Source organism: Acanthochromis polyacanthus, chromosome 8 (genome assembly GCF_021347895.1).
Source record: "Acanthochromis polyacanthus isolate Apoly-LR-REF ecotype Palm Island chromosome 8, KAUST_Apoly_ChrSc, whole genome shotgun sequence".
NCBI classification, from domain to species: Eukaryota; Metazoa; Chordata; class Actinopteri; family Pomacentridae; genus Acanthochromis; species Acanthochromis polyacanthus.
This window is the reverse complement of record NC_067120.1, coordinates 21,674,053-21,690,793: the sequence shown is the minus strand read 5'-3', so window position 1 is coordinate 21,690,793 and position 16,741 is coordinate 21,674,053. Positions and strand designations below refer to the sequence as shown.

The 16,741-nt window shown below is 40.5% G+C and overlaps 2 protein-coding genes across 2 annotated transcripts; one reads left to right on the top strand and one right to left on the bottom strand.

The window, feature by feature from the left end:
* The first annotated feature begins 3,852 nt into the window (after positions 1-3,852).
* Positions 3,853-5,659, top strand: plex9.2 (PML-like exon 9.2). Its single transcript, XM_022222020.2, has 2 exons — positions 3,853-4,317; positions 4,568-5,659. The coding sequence occupies exons 1-2, from the start codon at positions 4,248-4,250 to the stop codon at positions 5,158-5,160; spliced, it is 663 nt and encodes a 220-aa protein (XP_022077712.1). The 5' UTR covers positions 3,853-4,247; the 3' UTR covers positions 5,161-5,659.
* Positions 5,660-6,440: 781 nt separating this feature from the next.
* Positions 6,441-16,577, bottom strand: mpi (mannose phosphate isomerase). The gene is made up of 8 exons (XM_022222019.2): positions 16,514-16,577; positions 15,091-15,218; positions 13,063-13,263; positions 12,004-12,145; positions 11,686-11,865; positions 11,336-11,509; positions 10,053-10,261; positions 6,441-9,197 (listed from the first exon to the last, which is right to left on the bottom strand). Exons 1-8 carry the CDS (start codon positions 16,527-16,529, stop codon positions 8,979-8,981), a joined length of 1,269 nt encoding a protein of 422 aa, XP_022077711.2. The 5' UTR covers positions 16,530-16,577; the 3' UTR covers positions 6,441-8,978.
* Between the last annotated feature and the right edge of the window lie 164 nt (positions 16,578-16,741).

Genomic DNA, 16,741 nt, shown 5'->3' with positions numbered 1-16,741 from the left:
AGAAACAGGAGGAGGAGAGACAGTGGGAGGGAGGGGAGAAAAAGATGAGTGAGAGGACGAAGAGGAGGGGGAGAAGAGAGGAAAGAGCGAGGGAGGAATGGGAGATAAAGGAGAGTGAGAGGGGGAGTCGGAGCGTAAGGAGATAGGAGAGAATGGAGGAAGAGGAGGAGAGGAGGAGGAGGAGAAGGAGGAAGAGAGGGAGGGAAAGAAGGGTTCAGCAAGAGGGGAAAGCATGGAGGGAGAGCGAGTGGGAGAGGAGAGAGGAGAGAGGGGGAGGAGCAGCGAGGAAGCTTGGAGGGGGGGGGAAGGAGGTGTCAGAGGGTGGAGGTGTGGAGGTGCTGTACCTGATGCAGTCCGACGAGGAGCTGCAGTCCGATGTCCTCTGGAAACAGAAACAAAAACAACATTTCAAAATTACAGCCATAATAATAGTTATTGTTCTGTGTTTTATATTTTCTGTAAAACTACAACTACTCCTCCTAGATCACAAATAACAATTATTATTATTATATTTCTAATTATTTTTACAACATAAATACAGATATTTGCTGTTATTTTTCACTTGGACAATACAGTATTCCGCTGTTTTTAACAATAATAATAATACAGTAAACCACTGTGAATACAGGTTAAAAATGGTGGAAATAACAGGTAATATCTGAAATATTTAAATTCAAATAATATTAAAATATAGCCATAATAATTATTACTGTACTATGTTTTATATTTTCTGTAATACTACTAGATAACAAATAACAATTGTTGTTGTTATTATAATTGTTATTAGTATTATTACTGTGGCAGCCTTTAACCCAGTTTAAAGGCCGCTGTGGAGCGGACGGGATATTACTTCTGGACACGTGCTCTGGACAAACAAATCCAACAAAAATGTCCTCTACACAAATCGTCTTTGGATATATCAATCCGTTTATTCGTTTAACCATTATCCATTAGGTAAACCATTTCCTTTAACTTTGTAAAACGAACAAACAAACCAATTATCTATCACGCTGGCACGGTCAAAAACTGTTTGCTCTCCATCCCACACACCAGGCCTAATTACCTGGAGCTTTTAAAACCCAGGACCCTCGCTCCCCCTACAGATCAATACAAAACTTAATAGATGGCCAGTCCATAGTACAAATAAAGAAACAAAATAAACATAAATAATGGCTCCAACTATTACTATTATTATTATTATTATTATTACTACTGTATTTCTAATTAAGTTTAAAAATAGAAAAACAGATATTTGCTGTTAATTTTACTAGAACAATGCAATATTCCACTATTTTTAACAATAACAAAACAGTCAAATACTGAAATAACAAGAAAAATACAGTCTGTTGATTTAGGCATCAGTTAGTTTTTTTCTTTTCTTTACAGTCAATATGTACATGAATATTATTTCACTAGATGCTTTCTGTAATTGAAGCAAACAGGAGAAATCTGTAAAATAACCATTTTGAAATAAGTTACCATTTGATTTCAATCTCAGCATGCATTTTTTTCTTGTAGATAACAGCAAATATTTGTAAATTAACTACATTTTGCTGGTTTAAATACAGTGAAAATAGCATACATTTAGTGTCAGTTGTTGTAAAATAACAATAATAATAATTACTGTTTGTAAAAATAAAAATATTTTGATGTCGACATGATTTACAGTTTTTTAAGACAAGCTGCTCCCTTTACACCTGCACGTTCTGACGTCATAACGCTCCTGCTAATGCTTCCGTCGTCTCCATGGTTACCAAAGATACACATTTGGAGCATTTTATGAAAAACGGCCCGTCCCCGTATTGTTTTTTTTTTTAACTTTTGATGCCAAATTATACAGAAATTATTTATAATTTCTCACTCAATATACACTACAAAAGTTTTTTTTAAAAAAAGAAAAAGTCTAATTTTACAGTCAAACATTGTAAAAGAACAAATAACCATTAACAAAATAGAGATCTTTGTCGTTCTCTCGGTTAGCTAACACACAGATCATTCATTTTACTGCTCTCAGCACATTTAAATAGATATCCACAATAAAATAATCAGAATTTTGCTTCAGAAAGTTTAAAAAGAGGCTCTGAGGACCTTCAGTGATTGGCATATATGGGATTATATTTGGAGCATTTTATTACCATCTTGCTTTTTAAACATTTTGACACCAAGTTATTCAGAAATTATTTACCCATTTTTAGTCCTTAATGTGCACTAAAAATAGTCTAATGTTCAAATATTGTAAAAGAACAACCAACCATTTATAAAATACAGATTCTCGACGTTTGTCACAGTGAACATACAAATCATTAACTTTGCTGGGCTCAGTGCATTTAAATCAATATCCACATCATAATAAACGAAACTTTTAATTGGAAACTTTAAAAAAAGGCTCTTAGGACGTTCAGTGCTTCACACACAACTGATTATTTTTGGAGCATTTTATGAAAAATGGACCAGCAGCCATTTCCCATCAAACTTTCCATGTTAAATTACACTAAAATTCAAGATCCCAAAACAAAACAACTGTTTTATCAACACATTTCCCTTTACAGTTAGACAATGAAACGCAGAAATAACATTTTTACAAGACAACATCAGCCAAGCTGTTTATAAAGCAGGCCATCACTGCGTTAATTCACTAACTTTACATTCAATAAGTGGTTCTCATTTCTGGACTGAAACTGCTTTTAAAGTGTTTAGAGAAGATCAGCTGATGAGGAAAGCGTAAATTGAATTTTCTTACCTTCATGCTGATGGTTTTCAGTAGTCTTCTTTTCGGGTCGAAGTGTCCAAAGTCTTTTCTTCAAAATGTGTTGCTTTCGAGCAGTCCTTCTGCAAAAGTTCCGGTTGAAGTCCAAATGCAAAAAGAGAACGTCTGGAGGTCAGCAGGCCTTTTATAGGTGCGCGTCACCTTCTGTTGCCATGGTTTAAATGATGCACGCACGCACCTGTGCTTGACCAGTCCTGATCTGGAGCTAAATCTATAATCCATATTGTCCATTGCTGTATTTCGTTTTTCCACGTATGTGCATGAGTTTCCATCAGCTGTCAGACATGTACGGAGCCTCAAAGCTGAACCTTTTCTGATAAGATCACCCTCTGATTGAAGCATCTCAGTGAGAAACAGACAACGAAAAGCAAATTATTGGACTAAAATCATCTTATAGTCCTTCTAATAACACTGTTCAAGCAGTGCTGCGTAATTTTGTGCGTTATGGCGGCTTACCTTCATAAAAGTCTCCTGGCAGCTCTGATGGACCTCAGCATTCACCCACAGAATATTTAATACAAATAATTAAACCCTATAAACCTAGAATCTGTGTGGAGCAGAGACAGGATGTTATTGATCTTCACATCTTAATGAAGGCACCTCTGCTGTGTCACCTCGTGCGTAAATGCGCACAGAAAAGCGCAGATGCTGAGGGATACTGCAGGTGTTTATTGATCCTCAAGTTGTGCTGCGGCTCAAACTGAGCCGTTTTACAGTTTGAAAATGTGATTTTAAAAAAGTATTTTCACAGTGAAACTTCTGATGTCTACATGTTCAACATTTTGGGGAAATTTTTCAAAATGTTTTGGTGGAAAAAATGTTTCTTCAGAACATAAAAAAAAAATAAAAAATCAACCAAAATCCAGCAAATGTCATGTTATTTATTTTTTTCTCAGACAAGGAAACAATTTTTTGGTGCCATCAATCAGGACAACAGGGGGGTTAAAGCCAGAGGAAATAATCTGACAACCAGCAGCTGTGGACAGAAAACAGGACTGTGAAGGAGGTATAAAAATTAGGGGTGAAATAAAAACACGAAATAAAAAACGCGAAGGGGCGCCGCGCACCACTGAGACTGATGATGTTTGACCCTCCTCGCCTACCGTAGCAAAACACTCGCTTCAAAACGGAGAAAGATGAGGTTGAGGAATTAGCTGATGCTCCTTCGTCAAATAAATCGGTTGTGTGAACTTATCTTGGGTTCCTATTTAAACGACGAAAGAACGGTGAGAAAATTGCGGATAAAACAAAAACGTGTGCAAAATATGCCGCTACAGTTCGCCGTATACTGCGGCGAGTACAATTAGTTCACAGTTCAGACATTGATAGGTCGAGACTGCAGCTCCGAGGACTATTTACTTTTCCTGTCCAAAACTCCAGAGGCTGCTGTAGTTCAGCAGCTACATTCACTTCCGTTTGGTTTATAAAGACAGACATTAGTGTCGATGTCACATCTTAAAGGTTATTTGATCGAGACGTGATGCAGACAGCAAAGTCTGAAGGCGCTCAACGGCCGCTGGTTTTCTTTGACCTGGAGACGACTGGACTGGGTAGGATGACTGTTGCATTTATTTTATTCTACTGTAGTAAGATCTGCTGTGTAGAACTGGTCCGTTAAGGCTGACATGGGAATCTACGATCATTTCAAATGTTGTTTTAACGCCCAGTTTGTGGAGGACCCTGGAGGAGGCAGTCCTCTGAAGCACATGAGGTGATCTCATGTGCTCCAAGTGTATTTCACATTGTCTCCGCATGTTCTCCAAGTGCTCTTCAAGTGTTCTCCATGTCTCACTCCTCCAGATCAGCAGTGTGAGATCGTCCAGCTGGCTGCGGTCAGCGGCCTCCACTCTCTGAACCTCTACATCAGCCCCCGGGGTCCGGTGCAGCCAGGAGCCGCCAGAGTAACCGGCTTCAGGGTCCGAGGACGGAGGCTGTACCTGCACCACCGGCCCGTCCTCACCAACTCCCTCCGAGAGGTGCTGGTCTCCTTCATAGCCTTCCTCCAGATGCTCGGACATCCTCTGCTCATCGGACACAACATCCGTCACTTCGACTGTCCTCTGCTGGTCCGGTGCCTCGACCAGCTGCAGCTCAGAGCGGAGTTCGAGGCTTCCGTCTCCGGCTGTGTGGACACTCTGCCGCTGACTCGGGAGCTGTTGAAGGACCGCGGCCTCCAGAGCTTTGGACAGGAGAATCTGGTCAGGGAGCTGCTGGGGGTGAACTACAAGGCCCATGATGCTTTGGAGGACGTGCGGGCATTACAGACGCTGTATGGTGCTCTTCAGCCCCAGCCGGAGGTGATCTGTAGGCACAGGTTCACTCTGGACACCATCAGCAGCAAACGAGCGGAGACAGCAGCCAAAGCACCCTGCAGGAACCCTGGACCTCAGTGAAGGCCACAGAGGAGCCTGATGCACTTTTACCCAACTATTATTATATCGCTGACACTTTTGCACAAATATTGTAGACAGACACAAATAATAAACAGGGGAATGTACACTGCATTCCACACTGTGTGCAAGGAAGGGGATCTTTACAGTACTTTTCTCCAGAAGACAAACTCAGTCTAGCAGTACTGGAGCTGTTGGTGGATCACGTGACTGGTGCGACACATCTGGAAGTCACTACTTACTAACTACTGTGCAGGGGTTCTTTCAGAGTGATTTCTCTGAATTTGCATCGTTTCAGTACCAACAAACAGTCACACTGTCTTTCCATCATAAGTCTGGGTTATTGTAAAGCAGATTCAGATGTCTGTTAATAGTGTTATAAATGTTCAAAATGTAGAGAGTGGTGGGCTCCTCTGCAAAATACATTATATTCTGGAGAAATAACCGTCTGTTGTCCCTGGATTTACATATTTAAAATAAATAAATGTATTTTTAAAGTGTGCCCCAAATTGTATACTTTATTGCTCACTAATGGTTAATAACGTAAGTAGGGCTGGGAAATGAGGGTGAAAATAAAATCAGTTCTACACCAATCAGCCACAGCACTGAAGCCACTGACAGGTGGAGTGAATGTCACTGAGCTCCTCCTTACAATGCAATGTTCTGCTGGGAAACTTTAGACATTACTTTGACACATATCACACAACTAAATATTGTTGCCAACAAAGCACATCACCCCTCTTGGCAATGGCATTGCCTGACCCCAGTGGCCTCCCCCAGCAGGACAGCGCACCCTGCCACAAAGCAACAACTGCTCAGGAGCAGCCTGACAACCACAGCAAAAAACAAAAATAAAGGCAAGGCTTTGACTCGGACTCCGAATTCCCCAGAACCATGGGATGCACCAGAATAAAAACATACCCCACAACCACAAAAGCCAAAGGATTCACTGTCTGTCTCAGTGTCAAGACACAATAGAACCGCCCCAGAGGCCCTCTTTCAACAACTTAAAGGGTCAGAGCTGTTTGACGACATGAAGGGGAACCTACACGAATATCAAGCAGGTAGTTTCATTATTGTGGCTGATTGGTGTATACAGTAATTATCTGTCTGTCTATGCACAGTAAAGTCAAATATAATAAAACTGATAACTGGTTTTGCTGGAAGTTTTGGCAATGGTACAATGTTCAAATGCTAACTTGGGGAGTAAAATCTGGAAAATCCGGAGGTTTCTCGAGCAAAAGCTACAGAAAAAACCCCCAATAAGTTCAGAGTTGATACAGTTCAGTAATAGAACAAGGCTTTATTAAACCACTTACACGTTCTCTGCAGTCCCATGCTACAGCATCACCATAATCAAAAATGCTAAATCATGCCCTGGTTAGAGAAACATTACAAGAAATGGTTCCACAAAGGTTAAAGAAAACAATTAGGGAACCTTAAGCTCTGTATGCATTTATAGGACATTCATTTAAAATGAAAAAAGAAATAACCCAAAAGATCAAAAAATAACCTCTGTGCAAAGTTCTACATGTACAGTGTTCAAACTAAAAAGTGACTTCAAGTGAGATCAGTAACCAAAGCATGTGATACACAAATGAAAAGTTAATATTCTAAATCAGAGACTGTTTGCAACGGTGACCTCTGCAAAATTAGATTACATGAAGAGATGGCAAACCGGTTGTTTGTTGACAAAAATAACTGGAGACTAACTTTTTAAAGATAGAGAAGGATGGATTTGAGGTAATGGTTCTTATTCAAAAAGAGTAGGTGATTTAAAATTAAATATTCACATCCTTCTATCTCATCATATTTTCAATTTTCACCAGTTTCAGCAACAACAAACAACTAAAGGTTCAGTGCATATCAATTAGGGAGAAGCTTAGAAATCAACCCACATCACTAACAAGGCCATGAAGTAGGTAAAAGCATTAGCAGGGCTTCATTCATCCAGAGAGATATTTATTCATTGGCAGGCTGATCGAGCTTTCATTGTCAAATATTTAAGTCAACATAGCTTATAAAAACTACTACGACAAGAAAATCCACTTTATGATTGACTGAATTCACATTGACCCTGGTATGAACTGGAACATTATACAGAAGTTTGCACCATACTGAAAGAATCTAGTTACAATATTGTACCAACATGTTGGAAAGTAGTCACCATAAGAGATAATGCTTTGAAGACAATTCACTCACCCATGATGTAATGAACAATAAAACCTTATCATTCACTTTCTTCAGGGTATGATTTCTCTTAGTATGTAATGTTACGTATTGATTAATCAGTACAAACAACAAAACATACAAAGTCAAAAAATTTGGCTCCAAATAATACAATATAAAATTCTATGCAGCATTTTGCTGTACCAACGTACAGGGAATTAACACACTCGGGTCATATTGTGTAAGTATGCAACGATCAGGTGTAGTGCATTTTTAGTCAAACAACAAAATTGGATGCATTCCTGATTCCCATGTAGTCATACTTCATAGAAAAGAGATGTTTAGTGGCCTTCTTACCTGCTTCTGTTTATTTTTTTTTTATGTTTATGATTGTTCTCTACTTTGATGAGAAGTTTCCAGACTGTAAACATGCACTGGTAACAGTCCAAAGCATTAACACTCAGCAGGGCCAGCCTCACTGTGATTTCCACGTAGCATCATCACAGTAAAGGTCAGAGCCCCTCTGCAGTATTACTGCTGTAAATCAAACATGCACAGGCATCTCAGTATTACACTATATACTCAATTATACTAGTAATGGTTTTTCCGTAATTTGAGTTTGAAAGGTGGATATTTAGTAGTTCAAGCTAAAGTTAAAATGAGAAAACAGATAGTTGTACGCTGGGAAAGACAGTTGCTGGCTCATTAAAGAGATGTGCTCAGTCCTCAACAAGGTGGTACTGTAGTTATCCAAAGCAGTGGGTAGTGGTGTACTGCACCAGTGTAAACGTATCCTGCACCCTGCTTCAGTGCTATTTCAACAAATTACTGTTGCTGTGTGTCACTTTTATCGGAGAACGGAAAATTATACACTTTCAGTTGTATCTGTACTTTGAATAAAAAGTAAAAGTGTCTCAAAAACAGTGGAGCTCCTTGTAAATTACCTGCTTGCAAATTGCAAGATAAACTCCAGTCGGAAGCTTTTTCGAGTTCTTTCAACCACATCCCTCAGACTTCTTTTATGGAGGATGAGTTTTTGTTAGCAAAACAATACCAGCACTAACATCCATTTAGTAGCTGTTCTGGAACATTTAATCATACTGATGATCTTCAAGAGCCGATAGTGGGATTGTAGATGCTCAGATTTAGATTTTTAAGCAGTTTCGAGACTGATTTTAAGCTCCAGAACAGTGACTAAATAGACCGGTAGCTCAGTGTCCTTTACAAACCACGAGGAACACAAACATGGATCTAGTCATTTGAGTGTGGTGGACATATTTTACTTGTTATTCTAAACACACGTCCTCTGTCCAGCACCTATAAGTTGTACTTGCACCACTACAGGTTTCAAAAAAAGGAGTTAAAACCAGCTCAAATCCAGCAACATTGGACTACTGCTGGACTGTAAAGCTAGACAGTAAAGCTGGAGTGGGCACAGCAGTCCACAGGTGGAGTTTGGGGTTAAGGGGGAGCAGCGGGCACCAAAGGGCAACGACACACTGGATCGGAAGGCTCCGTTAGCTTTTATACTACCTACTAAAAAGTTCACATCAGTCATCGGACTCAATCCGTAACATGGTACAGACCTTGCTGCATCAAACCAACAAACAAACAGGTAGTATGAGCTTTCAAACACAACCACAGACTCACAACTACAGGAGGCAGCAGGCTCGAAACAGAGTCATCCCTGTCTGTGAAGTGATGTGCAGGGAGACACTCTCATTGGCTGAGACAAACAGGACGGTGCCCCGCCTCAGTGTGACATCAGACAGAGCAGCAGCGGAGGTTGCCGTGGCTTCGCCTTCGATGACCAGGAGGATGCTGGCGCTGTCGACTGGCGCAACAGTGTACTGCTTCACGGAGGCTGGGACCTGCAGAGGGACAGGAACAGTGAGAATTATTTTGTGTTTACCGAGAGCAGTTTTATACAAGAGTACCAACAAATCAACCTGGGCCTGGAGTTATATGTGCCTATGCTTAAATTCATGGGAGAAACATATTTTATTAGTACAAAGACCTCCAGGGACCCTAAAAATGAGTGGGCACAGTGGAGAAATTGACTCGTTCGGCAAGAACAGTTGGAAACCAACTTGTCAGGCATGGAAGAAACCCTTCATCAATGAAAGGTCGAGAAAAGCCCGGCTACTCTTTGCTGAGGATCACAAGAATTCAACTGTTGATGATTGGGCTAAGATTTGGCAGTACAATGCCATAGCTATTGATGTAAGTGATTTTGGTTATTATCGAGAAAACCATGGAAAAAGGCTAGATACCAGCTCGAAAACTGAACTCTTATGAGCTATTTTTGTTGCTATCATTATATTTGTCCAATCAAATGTACTTTTAGTTGTACCAGGCATTAAAATGAAAAAGAAATTGAAGAAAGCAAGAGCGGGCTAATAATTTTTTCTGTGACTGTACATTGGTGGTGGTTTGGTTTGTGAAACAAGGCTGGATTCATGTTGGAGAATTTTATCTGTGACAATTAATGTCATTACAGGAAAAATCACAGGTTTAGGCAATAACATTAAAGATGGAAGCAGTTAAAGTCCAGACCTAAGGCCGTTTTCAGGTATTTTATCACATCTAAGGCTAGAAGTTCAGAAATGTAATCCATAAATAAGTCTTAATAGTAAACTATGGTGGTCAGTACTTATTTTTTTAATCTTAAAATTTCATGATAAAGTTTTTTTGTGAGATTATTGCCGACTACACCAACTTCCTACCTGTATCCTCATGACGGTGAAGTCTGGCACTGGGGGGTCATACAGGGTCACGCAGGGGTCTGACGCGTCCTGAACGCACGGGAAGATTTTGGCGGCGGCGGGGGCAGGGCTGTAGTTCAGCATCTCACATAGTGTATTGACATCGATGTATTTCGGCGTCAGTCCTGCCCTCACAGTGTTGTCTGAGCAGGCCATACACTCGATACAGTCTAGACGGATGAATAAATAGGCAGAAAGGCAAAGTCAAATTTAAATACACAGAGTAGGCAGCTGAATCTCCTTCAGATGGAAAAATCAATTTCTTGATAGTCTTACAATGTTAGATACAATCAGCCTGTGGTGTTAAATGCTTACCAGGAGCTTTTTCTTCTCAACCACTTTACTTATCTACCTCTACAAACAGTGATTTACCAGAATAGCTGCTGACAATGTGAGGTAACCTAAGCTCAACTGTGGGATGAAGATGTGCGTGGACAAAGGAAGAAGAGAAAGACTGTCAAACTTTCCAGACTCTGAAGTGAGCCGATCACACTGACAACCAATCTTCTGGCTGCGCTGCATTTTGGTCTGCTGATGCAGCTGATAGTGAAGACACTGCTATCTGTCTCTGTTACAGAGTGCTGAGTTCACACAGCAGCACTCCAGTCTCAGTTTCTCAGGGAATGACAACAGAACTGTGTGTTTTCAGCTGATACTTTACATTTGTGAAAAAGCTGTCTTTCAGCATTTTGTGGTTTGCCTCGTGGGAATGATGCAGATAACATTTCACTTTCTAGTAAAAGATACACAGAAGAACCAAATCAAAAACATGTTTATTTCTATCCAGATTGTTAAAGGACGACACTGATGATATTCTGTATTCTTGCTGCCAGAAAATCCTGAAAAGACTAATGCCAACAATGTTTCTCCTGTGTCTGGGTTGTCTGTGGATTCTAAGCCTTGCTCATGTATCTTATTCCTTTAGGTCAAAAGCGTTAAAACATACAACATTAGAACCAGCCAGCTGATATTTGTAGGTCCCCTTCATTCCACCAAAACAGTTCTGACCTATTGAAGCACCGATTTCATAAGAACTTTGAATATGTCCTGTGGTATCAGGCATAAAGTTTTTAACAGCAGATAGATTCGGTCCAGGAAGTAGTGAGGTGGAGTCTCAATGGATCAGACTGGTTTTACAGCACATGCCACAGATCCTCAATCGGACCGATGTCTTTAGCCAACTTTCATTCAGCCCCTTGTGCACTAAGTCTACTGTGTAACGCAAATAAAAATAACCTACTGACCTCCGTAAAGGTAGGCGTGAGGCTCATTAGCTCCCAGGAACATGGCCTGGCCTGGATCCAGGACCACGTGATTGAGAAAGTAGATGGAGAAGCAGCCGATGTCTCCGGGGTACTGGGAGTGGAGGCGAAGCAACAAGTCACCGTTGCTGCTTGATGTGTCCTTTCCTGCTACACCTACAGGGGTCACAAACATCCACGCATGACATTATGTCAATAAAACTTGTTCTATGGAGCAATGTAGACACTACCTATTTCAAATCCGTGTTGTATGATTAAGGGGTAAGGATAAATAAGAGACTTTGCTGCCTCCTGGTGGCAGCAGGAATCAGTGTTTTCCTCAGCCTTCTTACCCTCCTCAGTGACTCTTTTCACCAGCATGTTGAGCTGGTCTACAAACACCTTCTTCTCACAGTTCATCATCCTGGTGAAGCACTTCTTTAGCGCCTGACTCGTACGGACCACATCTCCCGCGCCGCACCGGAGCTCCTCTGCTGCCTCGTTGCCCACCAGAGCGTGGAACTCTGGGACCGCTGACGGGGATACAGGGATACATTTTTCTATTGTGAATCGTTTATCCTTCAAAGTACAGCACAGACGCGGAAAAGGTACATATTTTTCCTTATTCCTCTACTCTGCTCCAAATCATCTGATGACCCTGTGGGACTCACACTTAAGGAAGCCCAGAATCTCCTCCACAGGTCTGAAGCCACAGAGGCCTTGGAAGCGAGTTAGAGCGATGGCCATCTCTGGCTTGTGGTTGTTGTCTGGATAGTGCTCCGGAAACTGAGCATGGAGACGAGCGGCTAGCTCCTGACCAAACCATAATGACAGAAAAGGAAGAGGGTTACTGAAGGGTAGAGAGAGAGTGCATAGATTAAACTCCGTTCGGTTCATACACAAAGCAGACCAGCCGTATCAACGTGTACTGAGCACTGTGACAAAAACAGCATGTCAAAAATATAACATTTACACAACCATCATTCATTCTAAAAATGTTCAAACCATGCTGAGTTCAGTATATTGAACCATTTATGAACATTTGAGCAAAGGGCTCTATTAGCAACTGTTGAGTGATACAGCTGAAATTTGCCTTCACCCTTTTCCACTGGCTCTTAATGCACAATTCAGGAGACACAAAATTCAAATTTTCAAGTGAACCAACTACCTATTGATTGAATTTGATACTACTTATTATCAGCCTCTTGATATTCTATAAAGGCAGCCTAATGGTGAAAATCATTTGAGAATAATTGGCTTTACATGATCAGGAGTATTCACATGTTAAATCATTCAACACACAGCCGTCTCCTCTCAAAGGTAAGTAGTAGTCCATTCATTTAGAATTATATTTCTCTACCATTTTTAGACTCAAAATAGAAAGTAAAAGTATTGAAATAATATTAAGCAGGAACACCGATATCATTCTGTTCCTTGTATTACTCTGAGAACTTACCTACATTAGATAACTTGCCTATATTTCACAGTTAATTCTTAAATATTAATAATGCTCGATGAAGAAAAACATAAGTGTATCTCTGATTTGAAAACTTTCTGACCCAAATTTTAATCAGCTTGGTGTAAACACTCAAGAAGTATGGCATGAAGGCTTTTCAGCATTCTGTTCCATGCATTTAAAGAATCCCTGCTTCACATGATCTAATCCAGAATAATGAGCCAGTTTATGCAGTGTTTGGACAGAGTGTAGGTATGTGTGTTTGTGTACTCACCCTGTTGGGGTGGGCCTGTATGGACAAAGCTGTATTGACAGAGAGGACTTTGAAGAGGAAAGGCAGCTGACCCTGGAAGGTGTCTTTCACCTTGGAGCCCAGACAGGCAGGGAAGTGGGCGACCCATTGGCCAAGGGTGGTCTGTGCGATCCTGTTGTCTTTAATCTGGGCATCGCCTTTAGGGTGGGCACCCATCCACAGCTGTAGCACACAACACTACTTTTAGATAGAGCGGGGTTAAATAGAATATATTCAACCATTTTCACAATACGTCTGGTGGGTTTGTGGAAAGTGGTTACGTCAACAACATGAGTAGGAAAGTAAACACACTGTGTCTCTCCTAACAGTTAGCTCTGAATCTCATTTAAAAATACAGCTGACGGGATTAAATCAAACTTTAAAAGGGTAAATATAATTTTTGTTGTTTCCTTTAGTTTTTCTCTAGCACCAAGCATCCTAGGTGATGCAGAAGTTGGCACTGTAGCCTCACATCAAGAAGGATCTGGGTGTGAACCTGCTGGTCAGCTTGGGCCTTTCTGCAGTTTGCCGGGGGTGGGGTGGGGGTGGGGTTATCTCAGGGTCCTCTGGCTTTGTCAACATATTGACCTGATGATTCTAAATTGGCTGTGGGTGTGACTGTCAGTGTGCATGGTTGTTTGCCTCTTTGTGTCCAAAGGTTCCAGCCCTCTGTGACTAAACATCCTCATACTCCTAAAGGGGTCCTAGTTGTCCCCAGACTGTTTGACACAAATGTCTGCTATTGTGCATTCACTTAATTTATTTCAAGCTGTAATCCAAAGTGATTTACAGTCTGTGAGAAGGGAGGAATCCTAACCCCTTCATCCAGTGTAATTAACTCTGGCAGGGTACTCTAATACCTAAAGTGTAAATGAGGAATGCTTTCTCTTTGTTGTTGGATGAACCACTACTGCAGTGTCAAACTTGTGACCTTTTCAGCACAGGACAGTTTCTCTAATCCAAATCAGTTATGATCTGTGACTGTCAATATATAGAAAATATAATGTGCAGCAATCTCAATACAATTCTACTAACGGATTCACGATACACGATTATGGATTTTTTTTTTAACGTTATTGTAATCCACTGATGCATTTTCAAACTTTATCCTGTCATGATGTCTAATTCGACACACTTTTAATTTATAAAAGCTTTTAATTTATGTTACCTTCCCCTTGCGTAACACTAAAAAGAAATAAAACGCCACAAGCAAATGTGAAGACAATTAAAGATCTCAATTCACATTTATGGTAATAACAGTGAAATAAAAGACTAACATGTTACAGACATGCTAAACAATCTGTCGCTTCGTGTACAGCAGGCTTCCATATCACCCTCTACAGATAACTATGAACATGAACTACCATGGCATGTGACATTAATGTGGCTTGCCGTAAGTGAAAATGTCACCACAACCCGAACCTGAACTGATGACCTTCATAACAAACCCTGCAGAGCTGCTGTAGCTAAATAAAGAAAGACTTATGAAAGGCATGGAGAGAGAAAAAAAAAAACACCTCTGCCAAGATATTCTGGAGCAACACCCCACATTTACAACAAGAAAATGATAGTAGTTTCACATTGCTCACCTGATTATAGCTTTGAGTCTTGAAGCAAAGGAGCATCTTTGTCTATAAGTCTACAGACCAAAATCTAGATTTTATACACCTTTTAATGTGGAAGTGATACCATTTCAAAAACTGCCTCACATGTGTAGTTTTCACAAAAAAAACCTCAATCAGTGGGTCCTACAAATCAATGCCAAATCTGAAATGATATTCCATAAAACTGGAAAGATATTCAATATTCCAATTATGTTCACATGTTTACAAAAATACATTAAACCATTTAGCAGTGCTGCTCACGGAATTTTATTGGTTGCACTTTTCTAAAACATGTCTATGACTCGTGCATTTCTTAAGAATAAGTCAAAAGCATGTCAGTGAGTTTAAATACACTTGTTTTTCAGTCCCCTACAAATTTATTGCGCCACACGTCTGTAGACCTTACCTCTGCATAAGGTTTTCTATCCTCTATGACAGCAACTGGGTCTCCACCTAGCACCAGTTTGGCCACCTCGCTGTCCAGCCCAATCTTACCCCAGGCATAATTTTGCACAGCACAGGTCAAGGGAAACACTGAGGAGAGAACATTTAGCGTGATTTTTTTCCCCCTTAGACAGAAAGTAAATACAAATTTGAATTCATTGTGTTGCAGAGGCCACCAGCCTCTTTATCTATATTAAAAAAAACAAACAAAACACTCCTTTGTGTCTTGCTATCCGCAGGTGCACGTACACTACAGTTTATCAGACACACCAAGTAAAAGTCTTTTGCAATCTTGTGCAACAGTCCTGCAACAAATCCTTCCTCCATGAAAGCTGAAATGTTCTGACTGTGTTAAAGTCTCAGATGTTTCTATTATTTTTTCCAGTCTAATAATGTTATACATTTTGGGTTAAATGACAGAAACCCCCTCTCTGGATGAAGCAACACAGCACAAATGACAACCTTCAAATTTAAGTCACTGTTACCAATATAGCACATTTTAAACAAAACCCATTGCAACAAGGTTGGCATTTTGAATTAACATTTACTAATTGAGGTTAAGAATGCAAGATGAAATAAATGATGTGAATTTAACTGAATAATTTTCATTTTAAGGACTGAAACCCTACCAAAGATTATACATTCTACCTGGTTATAATAAATACTAAAACCCTACAGTATTACTATTTATGGATGATAACCTGCACTTTTAACTTAGTTGAAATCTTGAGGCTAAGACCCTACAATATGAAAACTAAAGCTACACGAATAATCCACAAATCCAAGGACTCCCTCTAAGCAAGATTTGTTTTTATCCATGACTGGATCTGTTTTTTAAAAAATAGGATATAATTTGACTTTAGTGGCTTTATGTCGGTGTATCCAACTGATTGGCTGTGTGACAAAACGCGTCCTTCTGTTAAACCAGTAAAACAAGGGGAACCAGTCTGCCGGGGTTACATTACTTGCCAGACCACCGGCCAGCGGACAATGCAGCCTCCATTGACAGAAACGCGGCCAGTAAGCAGCTTCACATTTTGCGAGGCTGTATTAGCCGGTCACAGTAAAACGTCGCTAAACTAGAGAGCTAACTAAGATAGCTGAAGACGTTTTCTATGTGTTGAAAGAGCCTTTTTTGGGGTGAAGCGCAAACAGTGCTGCTTCAAACAGTGAGTACCAGCCTCCCGTACAACAAACAAAACGCCGGCTGAGACACGGAGGTGGATGCTCGCAGCCAACAACGAGCTTTTTGTTGACGTCTCCTCGTATGAATAAGCGCCTCAGATATCGTGTCAGCTACATAACAGCTGCGGCATTAGCTAGCTGAATGTAAATCGGCAGAAGAGACGATTTAAAACAGTAGTGAAGGAGAAAATCTCACTCACCTCTCACTTCCTCCATGACTGCGACGTCCGCTGTCAGACCGCTGGTGACGTCACGACTCGATGAGCGGACACGTAGGCTACGTAGGGTTTTTCTGCGTCACCTTATAACAAATCATCTGAATTAATAGCACTTTTCTCCTTGCATTTTTTAAAATTACAGAAAAACTGCACAGACGCTTGGTTTATTTGCATTTCTAATAATAAATATATATTTTTATACCAACAAAT